Genomic DNA, 16,494 nt, shown 5'->3' with positions numbered 1-16,494 from the left:
GCCATCGGGCCGACCCACCGAAATGTCAGACCGTGAACTCTACGTTCGCAAGCAACGGATATTGTTCCCACCGAACACGATCTCCAGGGAGATCTGATATACCAGCGTTTAGGCGGCTGACTTACTTCGGAAGGAGCTGGTACAGGAGTTCTTCACATTTGCGCTTTTCATCTAAGTAGTCGGCCGTTCGTTCTTCGACGAGAGCCTCGAGGTTGTTGGCGTACTGCTCCATCCGGGACAGGAGATTGTCCAGTATATTACCGCTCTCATTGTCCCTGAAATCGCAAGACGCTGAACCTTCAGTTTTCAGTTCATTGCTTCCAGTGCCCATGCAGCATCCAGACCACAGACAGACACGCATGCTAGAGCTGGAAATTCAGTTGGACGTTCAATGCAGCTGGTGCAAACCATGTTTTCACTTCCATTCTGTCGCTAATGATCTTCTAGACGTGGGATACAGTTGTCAGTGCTGCTCTGCTTTAGTGCTGGTCAACGACTTCGAGCGAGTCCTGCCACGGACGATGTTACGATGTTACGATATTACGATGCCCGATTAACAAACAATTAACTGAACAAAACGGACATGCCCATCGCACAGCTATGTGTATGTGTGTGTGTATGTGTGTGTGCATCTGCAGCATATGGACTTCTAATCAGCATCGCCCACGGAGATATGACAGCCGTAGAACATTATTTACAATGAATACAGATATTGTCAAGTGACCCGCGGAGCTAGCAGCCCGTTTTCTTTTTCTTTTGTCTCCGGTTCATGATGTATGCAGTGGACTGAGTGGTGTGAGCCCGTCAAATTTCCAAAAAGTGACGAAATCGCAACGATTAGCTCGCGTGATGTTATAATGACGGACCGTATAATCACAAATAAATTCAAAGAAAATATACACTCGGATAGATATGCATGTAAAAGGATCAGATTTACGCATGTATTTCCAGACTTCAAAAGCAGTTGAGAGACAAGCAAGGTGATTTTAAAGATAATTTTCCGTTTGATCACGGGCCATACAGTGCAGCCAAGGACCCCGCTTTGCAGTAAAGTTTTGTCGTGGGAATAGAAACACAACATCTGCCAGCAAAAATACACGACCGTAAAATCAAACGCAGCGTAAAACGGCGAACAGGGGCATTAAAGCTCCCACTTTGGCTACGAAGCTCTTGGCTTCTGCGAGGCTCGTGCGTCACTGCTCTTCCGGACGAGACACGTGTGGGGGGAGGGTAATTCGGGTGCGGGGGTGGCCATGCTCAGCAGTGCCGCCCAATCGGTGGCTGACAGCCAGAGGCTTCTCGTCCTCATTTGGCGGCACATACCTTAAAGGGGTGGGTGGGCCACGTGAAAACAGCTTTAGACGACATCAGTCGAATGTTCGAAGCAACGTCTAGATATAAGAGGCTGTTAGCCGCATGGGTTATATCACAATGAGATTGAATCTCTTCTGGACTAATCGATACTTTTAGTTACAAGAAAGTTGCATCAGCAATGACAAGCGATCCCATAGTATTAAAACGCAAACAAACCGAAAAAGTTATCAGCCGCTGCAGCGCTCCCGCGACAGATCCCGGAGCCGGGGACAGAGCCACACCGATCAGAATGCCAAAAGTCCCAATAGCCTAAACTTGTGACCACCCTGGGGGCTTCCCAGCACGGGTGAAAAAAGCTTCTGATTTACCGGACATGATCGGTGACAAAAATCGGCACTTTTGCGAGTTCATTGGTGACAGAATTGCAGAAATGTAAACAAGTTACAAAAGACCGGACCATATTTCAAAATACCATCCCAGCTAGACAAAGCTTATCTTGGTGTGTGACTTAGCATTGGTTGGTACTCGCTAATTCTTGCGGCGTGGGCTTGTGCAGAGCACATGTCGGAACGTTGGTGTTTCGCTCTTTGGGTAAGTTGAGCCACAAGATGCTGCCAAATATAGTAGCTTTAATCAGCATAGTTTTAAGAAGATGACAGAAATATACTACAAACTACACTATATCAGTGCTGACGTCACAGATCAGTGGTGACACAATGCTCTTCCATTGCCCCTCAGATCTGTGCTTCTCACCGACTTTTCAGCCAAGATTCACCTCGTATACTCAACAGCATAGAAAGCCAAATGACTAAGCTTGCTACTAGTCGTAAGAATTGTGGCTGGCCACAGCATCTAACGGCGAATGAGGTCAGCTGGCTCCACAGAGTTTAAAAGCGTCGTGTCATTTGGGACAGACGGGCTCGAATGCGCCCCACGCAGTAACGAATTTGGTTCAGTGGCAGGCTGTGGGCTGCCGTTGGATGTGTGAAAAGCTAACAAGCTATAGCTGGGAGAAGCTAACTGGCATGAAAAACGCAGCCAATCGTCAGTTCCGTAAGGCGCTGCGCAGCTTTTCCAAGTGCCGGCCATTAAAGGCGTGCCTGGTAATGGCGTTACAAAGCCCTGCCGATCTCGGAAGCTTATTGTTTGGAAAAACCCGACCTGCAGCTTCAGAAGTGAACGGAGGACGTTGGAGCGACACATGTCAAGGATTCATCCAAGGTTTTCTGCTGCTAAGAGTAACAGCGGCTTTGGGGTAAGATGCCGAGCATCGCTGGTGTAGGCCTCTCACGCTGCTGGTCGCGGCTCAGATCTGGCGCTCTGACCGGTGGATAAGCGGGGGATAAAACGCTCTTAGTTGCCATCATGTTATATATTGAGTTAAATTAAGGTGTTAGAGGTGTTCAAAAATGTCGTTTGCATCTGTTCATACCAATATTGTATATGTTTGCATTAATTAGTTGTATCATGTTAGAAAGTACAAATTCTGCGCAGGTAATATTCATGCGAAAATAGTAAAGGTCTTCAATGCTTCCAGCTGATTGTAAGATGACGTCACAGAACCAAAAGTGATATTATTTCAGGTGCTTGTAACTAACATGTTATCGGTAGATGTGGAGCTATACCGATACAGTTTTGCAACACGCGTAGAGGTGAGTCCGCCTCTAAAATGCACTTTAAGCGGCTTGTCATCCAGATTTCACGAAATTTCTTGTCAGAGTTGGGGGCGTGAGTGTAGTCTCAAAACTAGCTTTGATGCGGCTGAACTCTTAGCGTGATGATTAATGAAACATGATGGATAAAATGATAAAAATGGGAAAATTCATCCACGACGCATAAGTCTGTTCAATTATATTCAACCATCACTCAGTGTCTGATGGCTAGCAAATGATGCTTAAGTGCAAATGATCCCGCAAAACACAAAGGTTTAATTTTCATGCCGCACTCCATTTCATTTGCATTTATTGTTGTGCTCCGCATCTAGAGTTACACTGGAACGGTTTCTGAAAAATTGGCTCCAGGTGACAGTTGAGACGTGTCCAAATTTTGTCGGTGACAAAAAAGGCCCTTTTTCACCCGTGCTTACTAGATCCGACGCATCGTCACTAGGTCTTAGACAACCCCGCAACCCGCTCGACCCACCCCCCAACCCCGAGTGAGAGCTGACTGCGACCAGCCGACCGCCTCAAAAATAGCGGCGCCTGGAGGACCCATGGCGCCACATTTCACGTTCCGACAGCGGACATTCGAAGCCGCTGCAGCGTGCGAGCTATGTGACGTCACCTAACGACCCTCCGAGCCAGCTTTGGGCCGACGGCCGGTGCAGCTCTATGGGCCGTAATTGGCGTCCCAAAGGTCGCCGGTCGGAGTGGCAAGAGATGCACCTTGCCGACGGCCCGGGCCGCCCGATCGTTACCAGGTGAGAGCGACGGGCCAGGCGACGGCACCACAGCTAGGGCCTGCAGCTGCAGGGTGCGCCGCCACCCACCGGCACTGCTCTACGGGGCACCAGAGCGCGGCTCCATATTGCACTCTACCTGCCTAACGCACGGGTACGCTTGCACAGTGTTCTCCAGACGCCCGGCGCACGGGGAGCTCCTGGCGTTTTCGGCGGCTACCGAGCGCGCCGATACCAGCCGGCGTAGTTATGTTTTGTGTAGGCTACGTTTGCATGCGACTTGTGAACATTTCGGCTTCACCAATCCGGACCACCCTGGTGTTGAATAAACGATGGCCTAGACGCGTTATGGACCCGGCAGGAAGCGCGGGTCATCTAAGCTTTGTATTCATAAGGCTGGTTGCCGACCGCCGAGCGCTGGGTAAATGAACTGCCGCTCTGTTCAGTATCTAACTGCAGGGTCCTAGCTTCAAGTGCATCAAACGCTTTTCGTGTCTCATTTGCGAGCTAGCTCGGTGACGCTTCAGTTGTGGTCAAATAAGCGCCTTTTCCATTTGACAATGTCACGACTTCAGCTCAGGTGCCGTAACATCAATCGGGTCCGAAGGGCTTTATTGGAGAATGTACGACATTACCAGATATATATTGACATCTTGGTGCATTTCAGTGCAATTGGGATGACACAAACATTGAAGGATATTCCCGAATGAACGCATACCGCAAAAACACACATCCATCCAAGCTTTAAACAAGATCTATCTCTAACTACGGTGAAAAAAGAGCTCGCAAAAGGCTGATATTGCACGAATAAGCCAGCTGCCTAGCGATATATTAGTTACATTAAAACTTATAACCGTCAACATTTGAAATGAGTCACTAGAATGTGTCGCAGACTTGAGTTCCCCTTGCATCCCAGCCGAACGGCAACGCAAGGTCCGGATTACCCTTGCATCCCAGCCGAAGGGCAACGCAAGGGCCGGATTACACTTGCATCCCAGCCGAAGGGCAACGCAAGGGCCGGATTACACTTGCAACCCAGCCGAAGGGCAACGCAAGGGCCGGATTACCCTTGCATCCCAGCCGAACGGCAACGCAAGGGCCGTAGTCGCAGGCGTTACGGATCCACAGCCCGCTGAGGGTTGTGTGACTGATGTTTAGAGCTTGGCTAAGAACGGCCGCACTTCAAGATATGGTGTCAACCTGAATGTGTTATTGGCTGAACTGTGCAGAAGGGTGCGGTATACCCATCTCGTCTATTTTTGAATCCTCCTTTTTATCACGAGTTAAATTCCTACGCCGCTACAACTTTGCAAGTGTGTGGCGATAGTGTGGGACGCGGTGGGAAACAAGTACCATACAGGGGTCCTTAGAAAATGGCTGCGCCATAACCCATTGCGTTACGGCTAATGACATTGCTCAACAGTGGAATATTCGGAAATGCTGAATTTATTGGGACTGGAAGGCTGCTTTATGAAATAATGATTTTCCCATTGTTCTATGAGCAATACAATCCATTTGACAGGCCCACTTCTTAAAGGCCAAAAATCAAGCATTATTGAAATTTGCTCCCAGGTTTGCTACCAGTTTTGAATGTGTCCATTAAAAATATTCTTAATATATAATTGTTTTGTTTTCCTCTGGATATTCCAAAAGCCTGTCATTTAAATATAAAAGCCGTCCGTTGAATATTGGGCATCGCGCTTGCGTCATCCCAATACTTGTATCTGGAGGAAAGGTATTGAAGTTTTAGGATAAGCTATGCTAATTTGTCACACGTAATCCTATATTCTAGACGTGCATAGCTCACATGCTTGTCTGCAATGTGCAGGAAATGGCATAAGTTGGCATAAATCACGCCTCAACACCTAAATTTGTTTTACGCATTCCATCAAAAATAATCTTGAAGTAACGGACATAACAGGATTCTGAAAATGGAATGACTATCATCAGCAGCAGGAAAACAATTCGACGGCACTTTAAGATGCTGGAAAAGAGCAATTGACACAGGAAATTACATAGGCCGTTGTCCTCTCCGGGACGCCAAGTTCCCAAGCATGACTAATGGTGCGGCGAGAGGATTGGTTTGTTAGCGTGAGGTGATGGCGGTTCAAGGACCTTCCAAGAACCAAGGAAGTTCAAGGACGAGTAAGGCTGCGATGTATTTACGTTAAGGTTCGTAAATAAAGCTGCTGGGATTCTGCTGAGGTTCGTGCCGGAAGATTGCTGATCGACTTCAAGAAAATGTGAGAGGATTTCGTGGACGATTTTCAGAGCGATTTTGCTGGTGCAGTGGGTGCGGTGGCTGGCATGAACAGTCAGAGAAGAAAAGCAACTGAGCCTGCGCTTTGGTCAGGGCGTGACTCCGGTCAGAGTAAAAGGGGAACTGAGCTTGTCCTCAGACGTAGACGCGAATCCGGTCCGAGAAGAAGGGAACTGAGGCTGTGCTCAGAGGTAGACGCGGGTCCGGTCAGATAAAGATGGGAACTGAGGCTGTGCTCAGAGGTAGACGCGGGTCCGGTCAGATAAAGATGGGAACTGAGGCTGTGCTCAGAGGTAGACGCGGGTCCGGTCAGATAAAGATGGGAACTGAGGCTGTGCTCAGAGGTAGACGCGGGTCCGGTCAGATAAAGATGGGAACTGAGGCTGTGCTCAGACGTAGACGCGGGTCCGGTCAGATAAATATGGGAACTGAGGCTGTGCTCAGAGGTAGACGCGGGTCCGGTCAGATAAAGATGGGAACTGAGGCTGTGCTCAGAGGTAGACGCGGGTCCGGTCAGATAAAGATGGGAACTGAGGCTGTGCTCAGACGTAGACGCGGGTCCGGTCAGATAAATATGGGAACTGAGGCTGTGCTCAGAGGTAGACGCGGGTCCGGTCAGATAAAGATGGGAACTGAGGCTGTGCTCAGACGTGGGGCGTGGATGCGGTCACGCTAAATCCACGACAAGTTTCTGCAGTGGATGTACGGTCCATTTGCGCTGTCCCTTGACGCGAGGGGGTGAAGAAAAGGTTCTGGCAACGTTAGAAGGATATTACAACCACTACAGGTGTTAGCGGTCTTGCCGCAGCTGATAGGCTGAGCTGGATATGTGATGCGGTACAGAGGCCGACGACGTAAAAGTCTCTTGTAGACAGCAGAAGCACCTCTACGCTGCTCGCGCCGACAACGGGAATTGTCCTGGACTGAGCCATAAAGCTAAGCTGGAAGTGGAAAAGCTGCTCTCGGCTGGTATCTCCCAGCCACTGCAGGTGTGTTATTTGAACTGAATGTTGACAACCGATTAGGTGCAGTCGGGTCCACATCATTTGACCCCACATAGCAAGTCTGTTCTGTTTGTACTTCATACCTTATGCTGAAAATTAGCCATTTCACTAGTATGACGATCTGCCCCCCCCCCCCCCCCCCCCCGGTTTCGAAAAGAGACTACAACCCGTGAATTGAGCAGGCCTCTGTAAGTTAAGAGAAATGTTCCACATTTGAAGATATTGAAGTAATCACCAGATCTCATGAAATAAGCTCTCTCATAACACTTGAGATACTTTGAAGAGGACAAGGATGCTCTAGACAGCACGATTTTTTTGCGAAGTAAATACGCCCTTCAGTGCGTCTTTGTTATTGTCATCGTACCTTGCACAACATTGATTCATAGCCAGCTGACGCCCGTTGTGTCTAAAAATCGTGCTCATGAACGGCAGATATGAACAACTTGACCGCTATATTTTCTCGGCTTTGATGGTCGCATGGCTAATGGAATGACAATATTTAAGTGACGTCATTATGATGTCACGAATGCCTTGGTGACCTTGAAGTAAGTGTCCCGATATATTCTGTACATTTTCGTGGGCGTGTAACGCAGCAAATGGAATGGTTTCGGTGCTAAGAAGGGCAGGGCTGTGAGCTACATGTAATGGTCTTCAAGATGGCTCCTTGAATTAAAAACCCCATATAAATGTGGAGCATTCCCTTTAAGCGTCAGTTTTGTCTCTTTCCATTTGGTCCCTTGCCCAACCATCTGGGCGTGCAAGACTACCTATTCACCTGTCCTTGGTAAGGTCACGATGCGTGAAAAGAAAACCTGAATAGCTGTTTGACCTGAAGCCATTGGGCCATTAGGCGGTGGCCTGACCTTATCAGTAGCTGCTATGTGACCTGTTTCACCAATTGAATGAGGAGGTGACTGTGTCTGTGGCTGCTGCATAAGGTTTGACCTGGAACCTGTCTGAGGTATCCTGACTGTGGTCTGGTTGGCCTGTCAGGTAGCGGCCTGGCAATTCCTGTGGTGCTGCATGACCTTGATGACCTGTCTAGTAGACTAGTAGTGCCTGGACCATGCCTGTGGCTGCATTGCGACACGTCGGGTGGTGGGTGGTAACCTGACTGTATGATCTGGTTAGCCTGGCAGGTGGCCACCTGAGTGTGGGATCAGGGTTTTAACATGATCATGTCTGCTGTATGTATATATATATATATATATATATATATATATATATATATGTATATATGTATATATTACGACATGTTGGTTGTACCTTACAGCAAATTTCGCGTGTATGACCTGGATCGTTTGTTCAATGTTTCGCGCAGTGCGCTTGTTGCTTTCATGACGCCGGCTGAGACTCGTTGATTAACCAAAACCAAACAAAAGTAAGTTCAAACAGACCAATGTAGTGAAGTGTTTCCCATGTCCTACCGGGGACTGTGAGGTGCGCAGTGTGAACTACATTGACGTGACTATAACAAAGCTCAGCCGACGTTTCACCTTCCTGGACCTTAGCTTGCTCAGCCAACCTCAACCTTGTCTGTGCCGCCTCCCGCACTTGCGGGAGGGGGCACCGAAAACACATGCACGTAGACACCACAGCACGCCAGTCACCAGACATGAGTAAGCCAAGAACACCATAATCCTTGCACACATCACAGACCATAGACGCCTCACCACACTTGAATCATCACGCACCAGAGACGTGGTATCCATCAACATACAAAACCAAAACGCACACAACTACCACTTCACGACACGCAGCTGAAAGGACGGACCCTCGTGATGCAAGCCTACGGGACCAGCAAACTTTCAACTCGATACGGTGAAAATGTAAAACTTTCAAAGATACAAGTGTGCCTGAAATTAGAGCATGTGTGTTGGCTGTACAGTGTTATCGGCTCTTGACCTCATAAGAGGTATCCGTGAGCTAATCATCGTGTTTGTGGAACCATCATCGTGGAAAACGTGCAGTAAATGTGGTGGCAAAAATCAATTTGCAAAAATGTGCAAAAATCGCCAGGTGGACGAGTCCAATCTCAGGAAGCGAGGGATTGCCACGAGAGACGAAATCGCACGTCATGATTTTGGTTCACGCCTGGTAATGGCGTTGAAAACAGTGATCGGCTGACGGAAGTAGAACTGAATGGCCAGATTATAGAGACACTGGTCGACACTGGAGCATTAGCGGACATTACAGTCAGCAAAGGCCTTGTAAAACTGGCCGGCATCAAAGCGGCAAAGACGAACCGGCGACTGCTACCGCATGGATCAAAAATCCCGCTGAAGCTGGACGGTCAATTTTTGACAACGACTATAGCCAACGATCGAGAAGTCCAGAGCCGTTGGCTCATAACAGCTCATCGGCAAATCTTGCTCCTCAGTAGAATAACAGCAGAACTACTTGGTCCGATAACAACTGGAGGACGTGTCAATCAAGTGACTAAAAAGTGGCCCGCTAGGTTGTCGCTGAAACAAGTCCTCGACGAGCACAAGGAAGTTTTTGATAACAAGTTGGACAGCCGGCCGACATCAAGGCCAGCCCGAACTTAAAAGAAATGTCAGAGCCAGTGTTCAGGAGAGCGAGGCCCGTGCCGCATACGCTGCAAGACGAAGTCGACAGAGAGCTGAAAAAGTGGGAAGACTCAGTGATCAAGTGGGAAGTATCGAATATTCTGACTGGGATACACCCATGACGGTGGTGCCGAAACATGCGGTGGATGTGCGCAAGCCCATCCGGTTCCAAGCGGGCCAAATCTGACGGCCAAGAGTTAGGGCCACTTTATTCTCAGGGGGTGTGAGTTGTCACGTCGGTCATTGACTCAAGCGTTATCGGTTATTGACCTGATGAGAGGTACCCGTGTGTTAACCATCACGCCGAGAGCGAGATAAAATAGTTGTACGCGTTCTCCGCAAAGAAATAGGTTTTAGTCCAAAATGTAAACTACTCGAATGCAGCGCACTTTTGTATTACTGCAAACTCTGACTTATAACATGATGCAACATGCAAATGTCATTTTTCAAATGCCTGGAGCATGTATTTTGTAGGGATACGATGAAACCAAGCTTCGTACTGGGCTTGTAGCTGTAAGTTCAAAATGTAATAATTACCTTAAAATGATCACCAAACTGATCGAAACGTTGAGAAATAGATATACTTTGGCAACATTCTGCATTGTCACATCGCATACGACAAACGCATTATATTTATATATACATATATCTTTATAAATAAATAAATATATATATACATATATATATATATATATATATATATATATATATATATATATTTGTCAGGAGTTTTAGCGGGAACAGGTGTCAATTCTGATCACGTCCTGGCTGCCACGGGACTTTGTTCTTGCCTGACCCTCTGTAAAACCTAGACTCTGGAACCATGCGAATGACAACACGTCTACCGGACAGGCATACACAATTCGACAACCAGGTCCAGCCACCTGTCAAACAATAAAGGGCACCTGGAGCGAACCTGAAGGCCTCATGTGGGCAGCTGCGAGCGCCTGCCGCCCTGGCTCTGTGACGTCTGGGCCGCTGACAGCCGGCTGGGGGAGGGGGAGGGGCTTACTTGTTCAGCCGGCGGATGATGCCCTTGAGCGCCTGGAAGTCGGGCCGGTCCACGGGGTCCTCGGACCAGCAGCGGCGCATCATCTGCAGCACCTCCTCATCGGCCACGTCCTCCTCCGTGGCCGGACGGAACGGCGGCTTCTGGCCGTTCCGCACGTTTTCGACAATCTCTGCAACGGTGACGTCAGCGGTAATGGCGACGCGGCGACGTTCGAGGCCCACTGTCAGCTCTGCTCAGGCCAGCAATCGGTCGGCACAGGGCGGCGTCGGAGGCTGGTGACGCAGGCGAGGCAGATTGACCATTCACTGAAAAACCCTCGGATTCAGCGAAAATTGAGACGTGACTGAGCTGAGGCAGCGATTTTGCGACCTGACGTAATGCTGCTCTTGTTATTTTGTGTTTGTGTTGCAAGTTTCGTATCTGCATGCCTACCTATAATTCAAATTCCACCTTGAAAAGGTAGGGGTGGGGTTTCGATGCGTGGGACATATTTGAAGTGCTTGCGTGATGGACTGGTGAAGACCTGACTCGTTCCAGTACTTCTCAAGAATTAAACATAAAGTTTGTCAGTCAATAGATGCTATATACTAGTACTTACACTCACCAGCACTCACAACACAGCGCAATATCCACGTGCACAACCAACATGGGCTTTGCACCTTCATACCATGTGAGCGTACGAGCATACGTGACAGCAAACAGTTCACCTTACATTCTAGCTACAATCGGAAACAAGCCAGTCACATGTTACGGAAATGATGTCATAACTAACCAATGAGAAGCGAGAACGACATCGAACGATGGTAAGCTGAACCAATCACAGAGTGTGATCGTCTTGCGATCCCGGAACTATCCAATGCAACAGGTGGCTGGTGAGGCGCTGACGGTGATTTTTAAAGGAAGTATCAAATCACATTAAAGATGGTACACATAGTTAAGTTTACGACGAAACACATGGCATGTGGTGAATGACAGGGGGGGGGGGGGCGTAACCTAGTCGGAACTAGGTCTGGCAATCACACGGTGACGTCACCACGGGAGTGCCCGGGGGCATTTACGCGCTAAAGTGCAAAACAACACTGATTTTTTGACAATCGTTTTCGAGTGTTACTAAGGCGTTTTTTCCAACGAAAAGTGTCTGAAGACGTTTATTAGTATGTCTCCTAGCCATAGCAAAACCCGGGGACAAAACAACTGTCTGGTCACATATTCCAACACAAGCCCGGATCACTGTACCATGCCTTGCATCCAATAAAGAAGACTTTTACCACAATGTGGGGTGATTATCATCCTTACTGTCACATATTGTTTCGGACGTGCGGTCCAGATGCGGGCTGCTTCGAGCCGGCGACACGTATAGACGAAGTCAGCTGAATGCAAGTGAGATATTCTGGTGTTCAGCCAATACGAAGGCGATAGCAGCTGTTTTCATTGCTTGGAGAAGTACCTGACATTTTCCTAGCCTGATGACATGAGGAGTCGGAAGGACAGATGCAATGCCATTTTACCTGGTGTCTGTAATAACAATGTCTGGAGCGGTTGTAATCACGTGTTTAGGGTCGAAAGCGATGGTTTCCACCTAGCTCATTCTCTGAGATATTGGAGATTACGTTCCCAAGCTATGGGAAGGTCTACAACAGTCATGTTTGCGCTCCCAGCAGTCATGTTTGCACTCATGGCCTCTAAAACGTCAGCTCTCAACGCCACAACACAACACATGGGTGTACACCAACTCAGCGGAACAGCCCACCTCCATTACACCGTTCAGATTTGATTTATACACCGTGCACAGGTCCGCATAATGTTCTTCACGCGTCAGGTAACGCATAGCATGTACCGCGCACCCGCCAGGAAGGCGTTGAGAAAACGAACACTGTCGCCTACCTGCTCTAGTGAGCTGCCAGTGCCGCTTTGCCACAGAACCGCCGCATTGAGAACAGCCAGGTCACAGGAGACCATCTCAGTTCGGTAACATAATATCGCCACCTGTTGCTCCAGCGCAGTCAGGTCCAGGGAAGGAACTTCCGCTCCAGCCCAGTCCGGTCAGATGACGGGCCTCCTCCTCCGGTGCAGCAGATGACGAGCCGCCTCCTTCAGTGTAGCAGGCGACGGGCCGCCTCCTCCAGTGTAGCAGATGACGGGTCGCCTCCTCCGGTGCCGCTCAGTCAGATCACGGGCAGCCTCCTCCGGCGTAGCAGGCCACGGGCCGCCTCCTCCGGTGCAGCTCATTCAGATCACGGGCAGCCTCCTCCGGTGTAGCAGACCACGGGCCGCCTCCTCCGGCGTAGCAGGCCACGGGCCGCCTCCTCCGGTGCAGCTGGGCCACCACTCACCTTGCAAACTGACGCCCCTTCAGCCTCTCGCAGTGCTGCAGAGCTTCCTTTTGGCGCACTCAGCTCAGAAAGCTGAGCCGGATGAACGTGCGCAGCCGAACAAACCGGCTAACCACCCGGACATCCAGGGGACCTGGCTCCGCACACAGGGTCGCTACCATCGACTCGATGACTCTCGGGCAGCGGGAGAGTCGGTCCGGTTCGAGATGGTGACGTGTACAGAAGGTCGACTCCATCGTTTTTAACTTCTCCATCCACTTGGTGGTTGGGGCACTCATACCGCCCGGCAGTATATAACACAACGGCAGTGCTGCCACCATTCAAAAGGCTGACAGTTGGTGGAAGGGACCAAAATCACCTGCCACACCCCATGACCATTCGCTCATCACATGGAATAAGTTTGGCTGTGTTGCAGAGAGCGCGGGGAAATGCGCTCTCTCCTGCCAACGGTCGCCAGAAGCCGCCAGTACCACGTGCGGCTTGCGGCCGAGTCTTTTTCACACTTAACGCGATGTTTTGGCAACCAGGGGACCTAGAACCGCGATTCCAACTGCAAATGATGCATAATAAAAATTATCAAATTTTAAATTAGCGCAGTGAAGCAAGCGCGCAAGCGCTTGTTAGCATCTGAAGACACATAATAAAACCGATTGCTGGTGCAGGTATTGCAATAAAACCTACAAACGAAACATGTAAATCTTACTCCTTCTGTATCTCTCTCCCAAGGCTCTGGAAAGGTCCTTGCCTCCACTTGGAAGTCGTCTTGAGGGGGTTTGTCATGGGGTCCTTCCCCGGGTTGAGCAGCTCATACTTCAGATCACGTACATAATCTCCCGGAGAAAAGTGAAGGGAGCAAACTCTAGTGCTTTCGTTGGTAGTGATCTTATCCTTCTTAGCAGCCTTGGTCCAGCCTTTGGCTGCTTTTTTGTCACTTGGTAAAGAATGAGCAATAGCATTGGGTGGCCTCACACTTTTCTCATCTCTTGTCTTGCAATGGGGAACCAGACAGTATCTTCCCATTTTTTTCAAGCTTAGCACCTTCAAAATCTGTAAATATGCAATGTGGCAATGGCAAGACTGTAGATAACTTTGAGATTCTTACCAATGCTAAAAATTCAAAATAAAGGTATGGTAATCAGAGGGTTTAATTGAAACCTGAAGTCGTCACCTTTTCTTTGTGTTACATATGGACTTGCCCAGACCTTAGAGCAGGGATCCGAACATCACAGCAACATAACCAGTTCCAAACAATACCCCTGCAACCTGTCACCAGCAAAGGACAGACTGGCGGGGATCATTTCAAATGGAATTCCAAGGGAAATATTCCGTGGTCAGATTATGGGAGACGTCCCATGCTCCGACACATAAATGAACATCCACCGGTTTGTGTTCCTTTCCTATTCGTGCAGCAAATATGTCTTTACAAAAGAGGCTTTTCCAGAAAGAGTAAGAGGAGGGTTGGGGGGTGCCGGGGAACTGTATAAAAAATGGGTTGGTTTTCCATAGTTGTTCCTACGAACACAGTTAATTTATTTGGCTATATAACATAGTAAAGAGCCTTGCACTCACCAAAGACACAGCGAGATGGCAGTTCAAGTTGCAGGCAGGCAATGTTTTTGTTGAACGTCTCTACTGCGCAAGAACTGTAAAATTGCCAGTTTTTAGTCACTAGTAGAACATTGCTGGGTGCTATTTTATAATTACGTAACATCACGTGATAATGCTTTGGCAGAAATTATAACTCATCAAAATTGTGTTAAAATTACATCACTTGTACTTTTATTGATTACAATTGATATATAGGTGCTCACCAGGCCAGCATTGTCTCAAACCTAGTGTATTTTGGTCTACATCCTGCCGTCCAACCTGCTCTTATAAGGTCTTGGTGAATGATATTCTTCCCAATAGGGTTAGGTGTCATCTGGTGTCTTTCTTGTCCTACAGGATTCTGAAGATTCTAGAGATTATATGTCTGAAGACATCTTGAGGTTTATAAGAATTCTGGATATTTACTGCCGTGAAATGTTATTCATTACCTTACGTCCCCCCAAGGTTTTCTAATGAAATGTCTCCGGCACATCGTGTAATCGCGCTCAACTTTTGTTCACATTATGGGACATTCATTGCGCAGGTTTTGACACCAAAAACCTGTCTCCAGCGCGGTGGGCCGACGGCGTCAAATGAACGGAACCATCCAGCATCAATATGACTTAGATACAGCATAACATTGACTTATTGTTTCTTGTTTGAAGATACTGAAGCAAGCATCAGATACGACAAAGCTTACTTATAACTCCTTGGCTTACAAGTGGAAAAGACTGCTACAAACAGCACAATTCTCTGTTAAGTAAAAATGCTCCTCAATGCGCGATGGTTTGATTAAGTCATGTACCCTGCAAAGCATTGATCGAGACCCAATTGACGTCCGTTTTACCTGGAAATCGCGCTCACGAACGCCAGGTATGGGCGTGTCGACAATTAAATTTGTCTTGTCCTTGATCGCCGCATGGCAAATGGAATGACAAAATTTGAATGATGTCATTATGACGTCATGGGTGCCTGGGTGACCTGAAACAGCCTCTCCAAAACAGTCTGCTTATCTCCCCAGGCGTGTAGCTCAGACACTAAAGGTTATTAGATCTTGAGAATGATAGGGCTCTAAACTGCACCGAATGATATTCAACATGGCTATTTCATTTCAAAAACCCACATGAATTTAGAACACTCCCCTCAAACGCATGATGATGAAAGAACATGTAAATGTACTCAGTATTAAAGAAGAAACATTCCTGATTAAGCTTCATGTCGCTGCGTGTAATAAATACGCAAATATTGACATACAAAGCTGAAAAACGTGATTTCAGGTAAAAATACATTTCAACTGAAGAAGGGGTTCAGTTATTGACCTAACAGAATAAAAACCATCACCAATCGCAAGACTTCGTAGAGACCAGCTCACTGCTTTTTCCGCAAGGTTTCATTGTTCTTAATTTGCAAACGGCCAGGGGGAGTGAGTTTGCATCGACTTTCCATCAGCCCGCGTTGATGAGCAAATCAAGGCGAGGATCGATATGTCGGATGCACTGTTTTCAAGCCAATTACGACTTTCGTCTGTACTTCTTCATCCTGTTTCCCCACTGTTCTGCACGCACATATTACAAAATGATTTAAGTTTCCATACACAAAATCAAGACCTGTGTTCTCGCTACAGGTCGGCCAGTAGGGGTGATATATGCATGGATTGCGTGCGCTGCGCTTATTGGCATGCTGCACCGTCCAACTGCGGAAGTAGCGCGGCAAAGTCTATTCTGGAACGAGCAGGCGGCTACAGCACCGCCTAGCTCCGCGCAACAACATAAAAAGCGATGGAGCTAACCTCAAAGTAAGCTTATAGGCAATGCAACATCCGATTATATGGACAGGTACCGAAGCATCTTTCATCAGCTTTCGAAGATCATGGTGCAACCAGTCTTCATAATGTGCGCGTATTCGTTTTGACACCTTGGCAGGTTCCCTTTGCGAATTGCCAGGACCAAATCTATCATACCGTGCACGGACAAGGAAGCACTGCATGGCCCGCCAGCTAATGCAACTATGATCACA

At 48.1% G+C, this 16,494-nt stretch overlaps 1 protein-coding gene across 1 annotated transcript in view; it reads right to left on the bottom strand.

Annotated features, from left to right (window-relative positions):
* The window catches only part of LOC119099116 (atrial natriuretic peptide receptor 2), a 35,422-nt gene extending 24,685 nt beyond the window's left edge, over positions 1-10,737 (bottom strand). The window contains exons 1-2 of the mRNA XM_037222198.1: positions 10,559-10,737; positions 126-275 (exon numbers count right to left, since the gene is read on the bottom strand). Coding sequence (XP_037078093.1) covers positions 126-275; positions 10,559-10,641 — 233 coding nt within the window. The 5' untranslated portion in view covers positions 10,642-10,737. The remainder of the gene's footprint in view (positions 1-125; positions 276-10,558) is intronic.
* Between the last annotated feature and the right edge of the window lie 5,757 nt (positions 10,738-16,494).

Source organism: Pollicipes pollicipes, unplaced genomic scaffold (genome assembly GCF_011947565.3).
Source record: "Pollicipes pollicipes isolate AB1234 unplaced genomic scaffold, Ppol_2.1 Scaffold_4740;HRSCAF=5597_pilon_pilon_pilon, whole genome shotgun sequence".
In the NCBI taxonomy this organism is placed as follows: Eukaryota; Metazoa; Arthropoda; class Thecostraca; order Pollicipedomorpha; family Pollicipedidae; genus Pollicipes; species Pollicipes pollicipes.
This window is presented reverse-complemented; position numbering and strand designations above follow the sequence as displayed.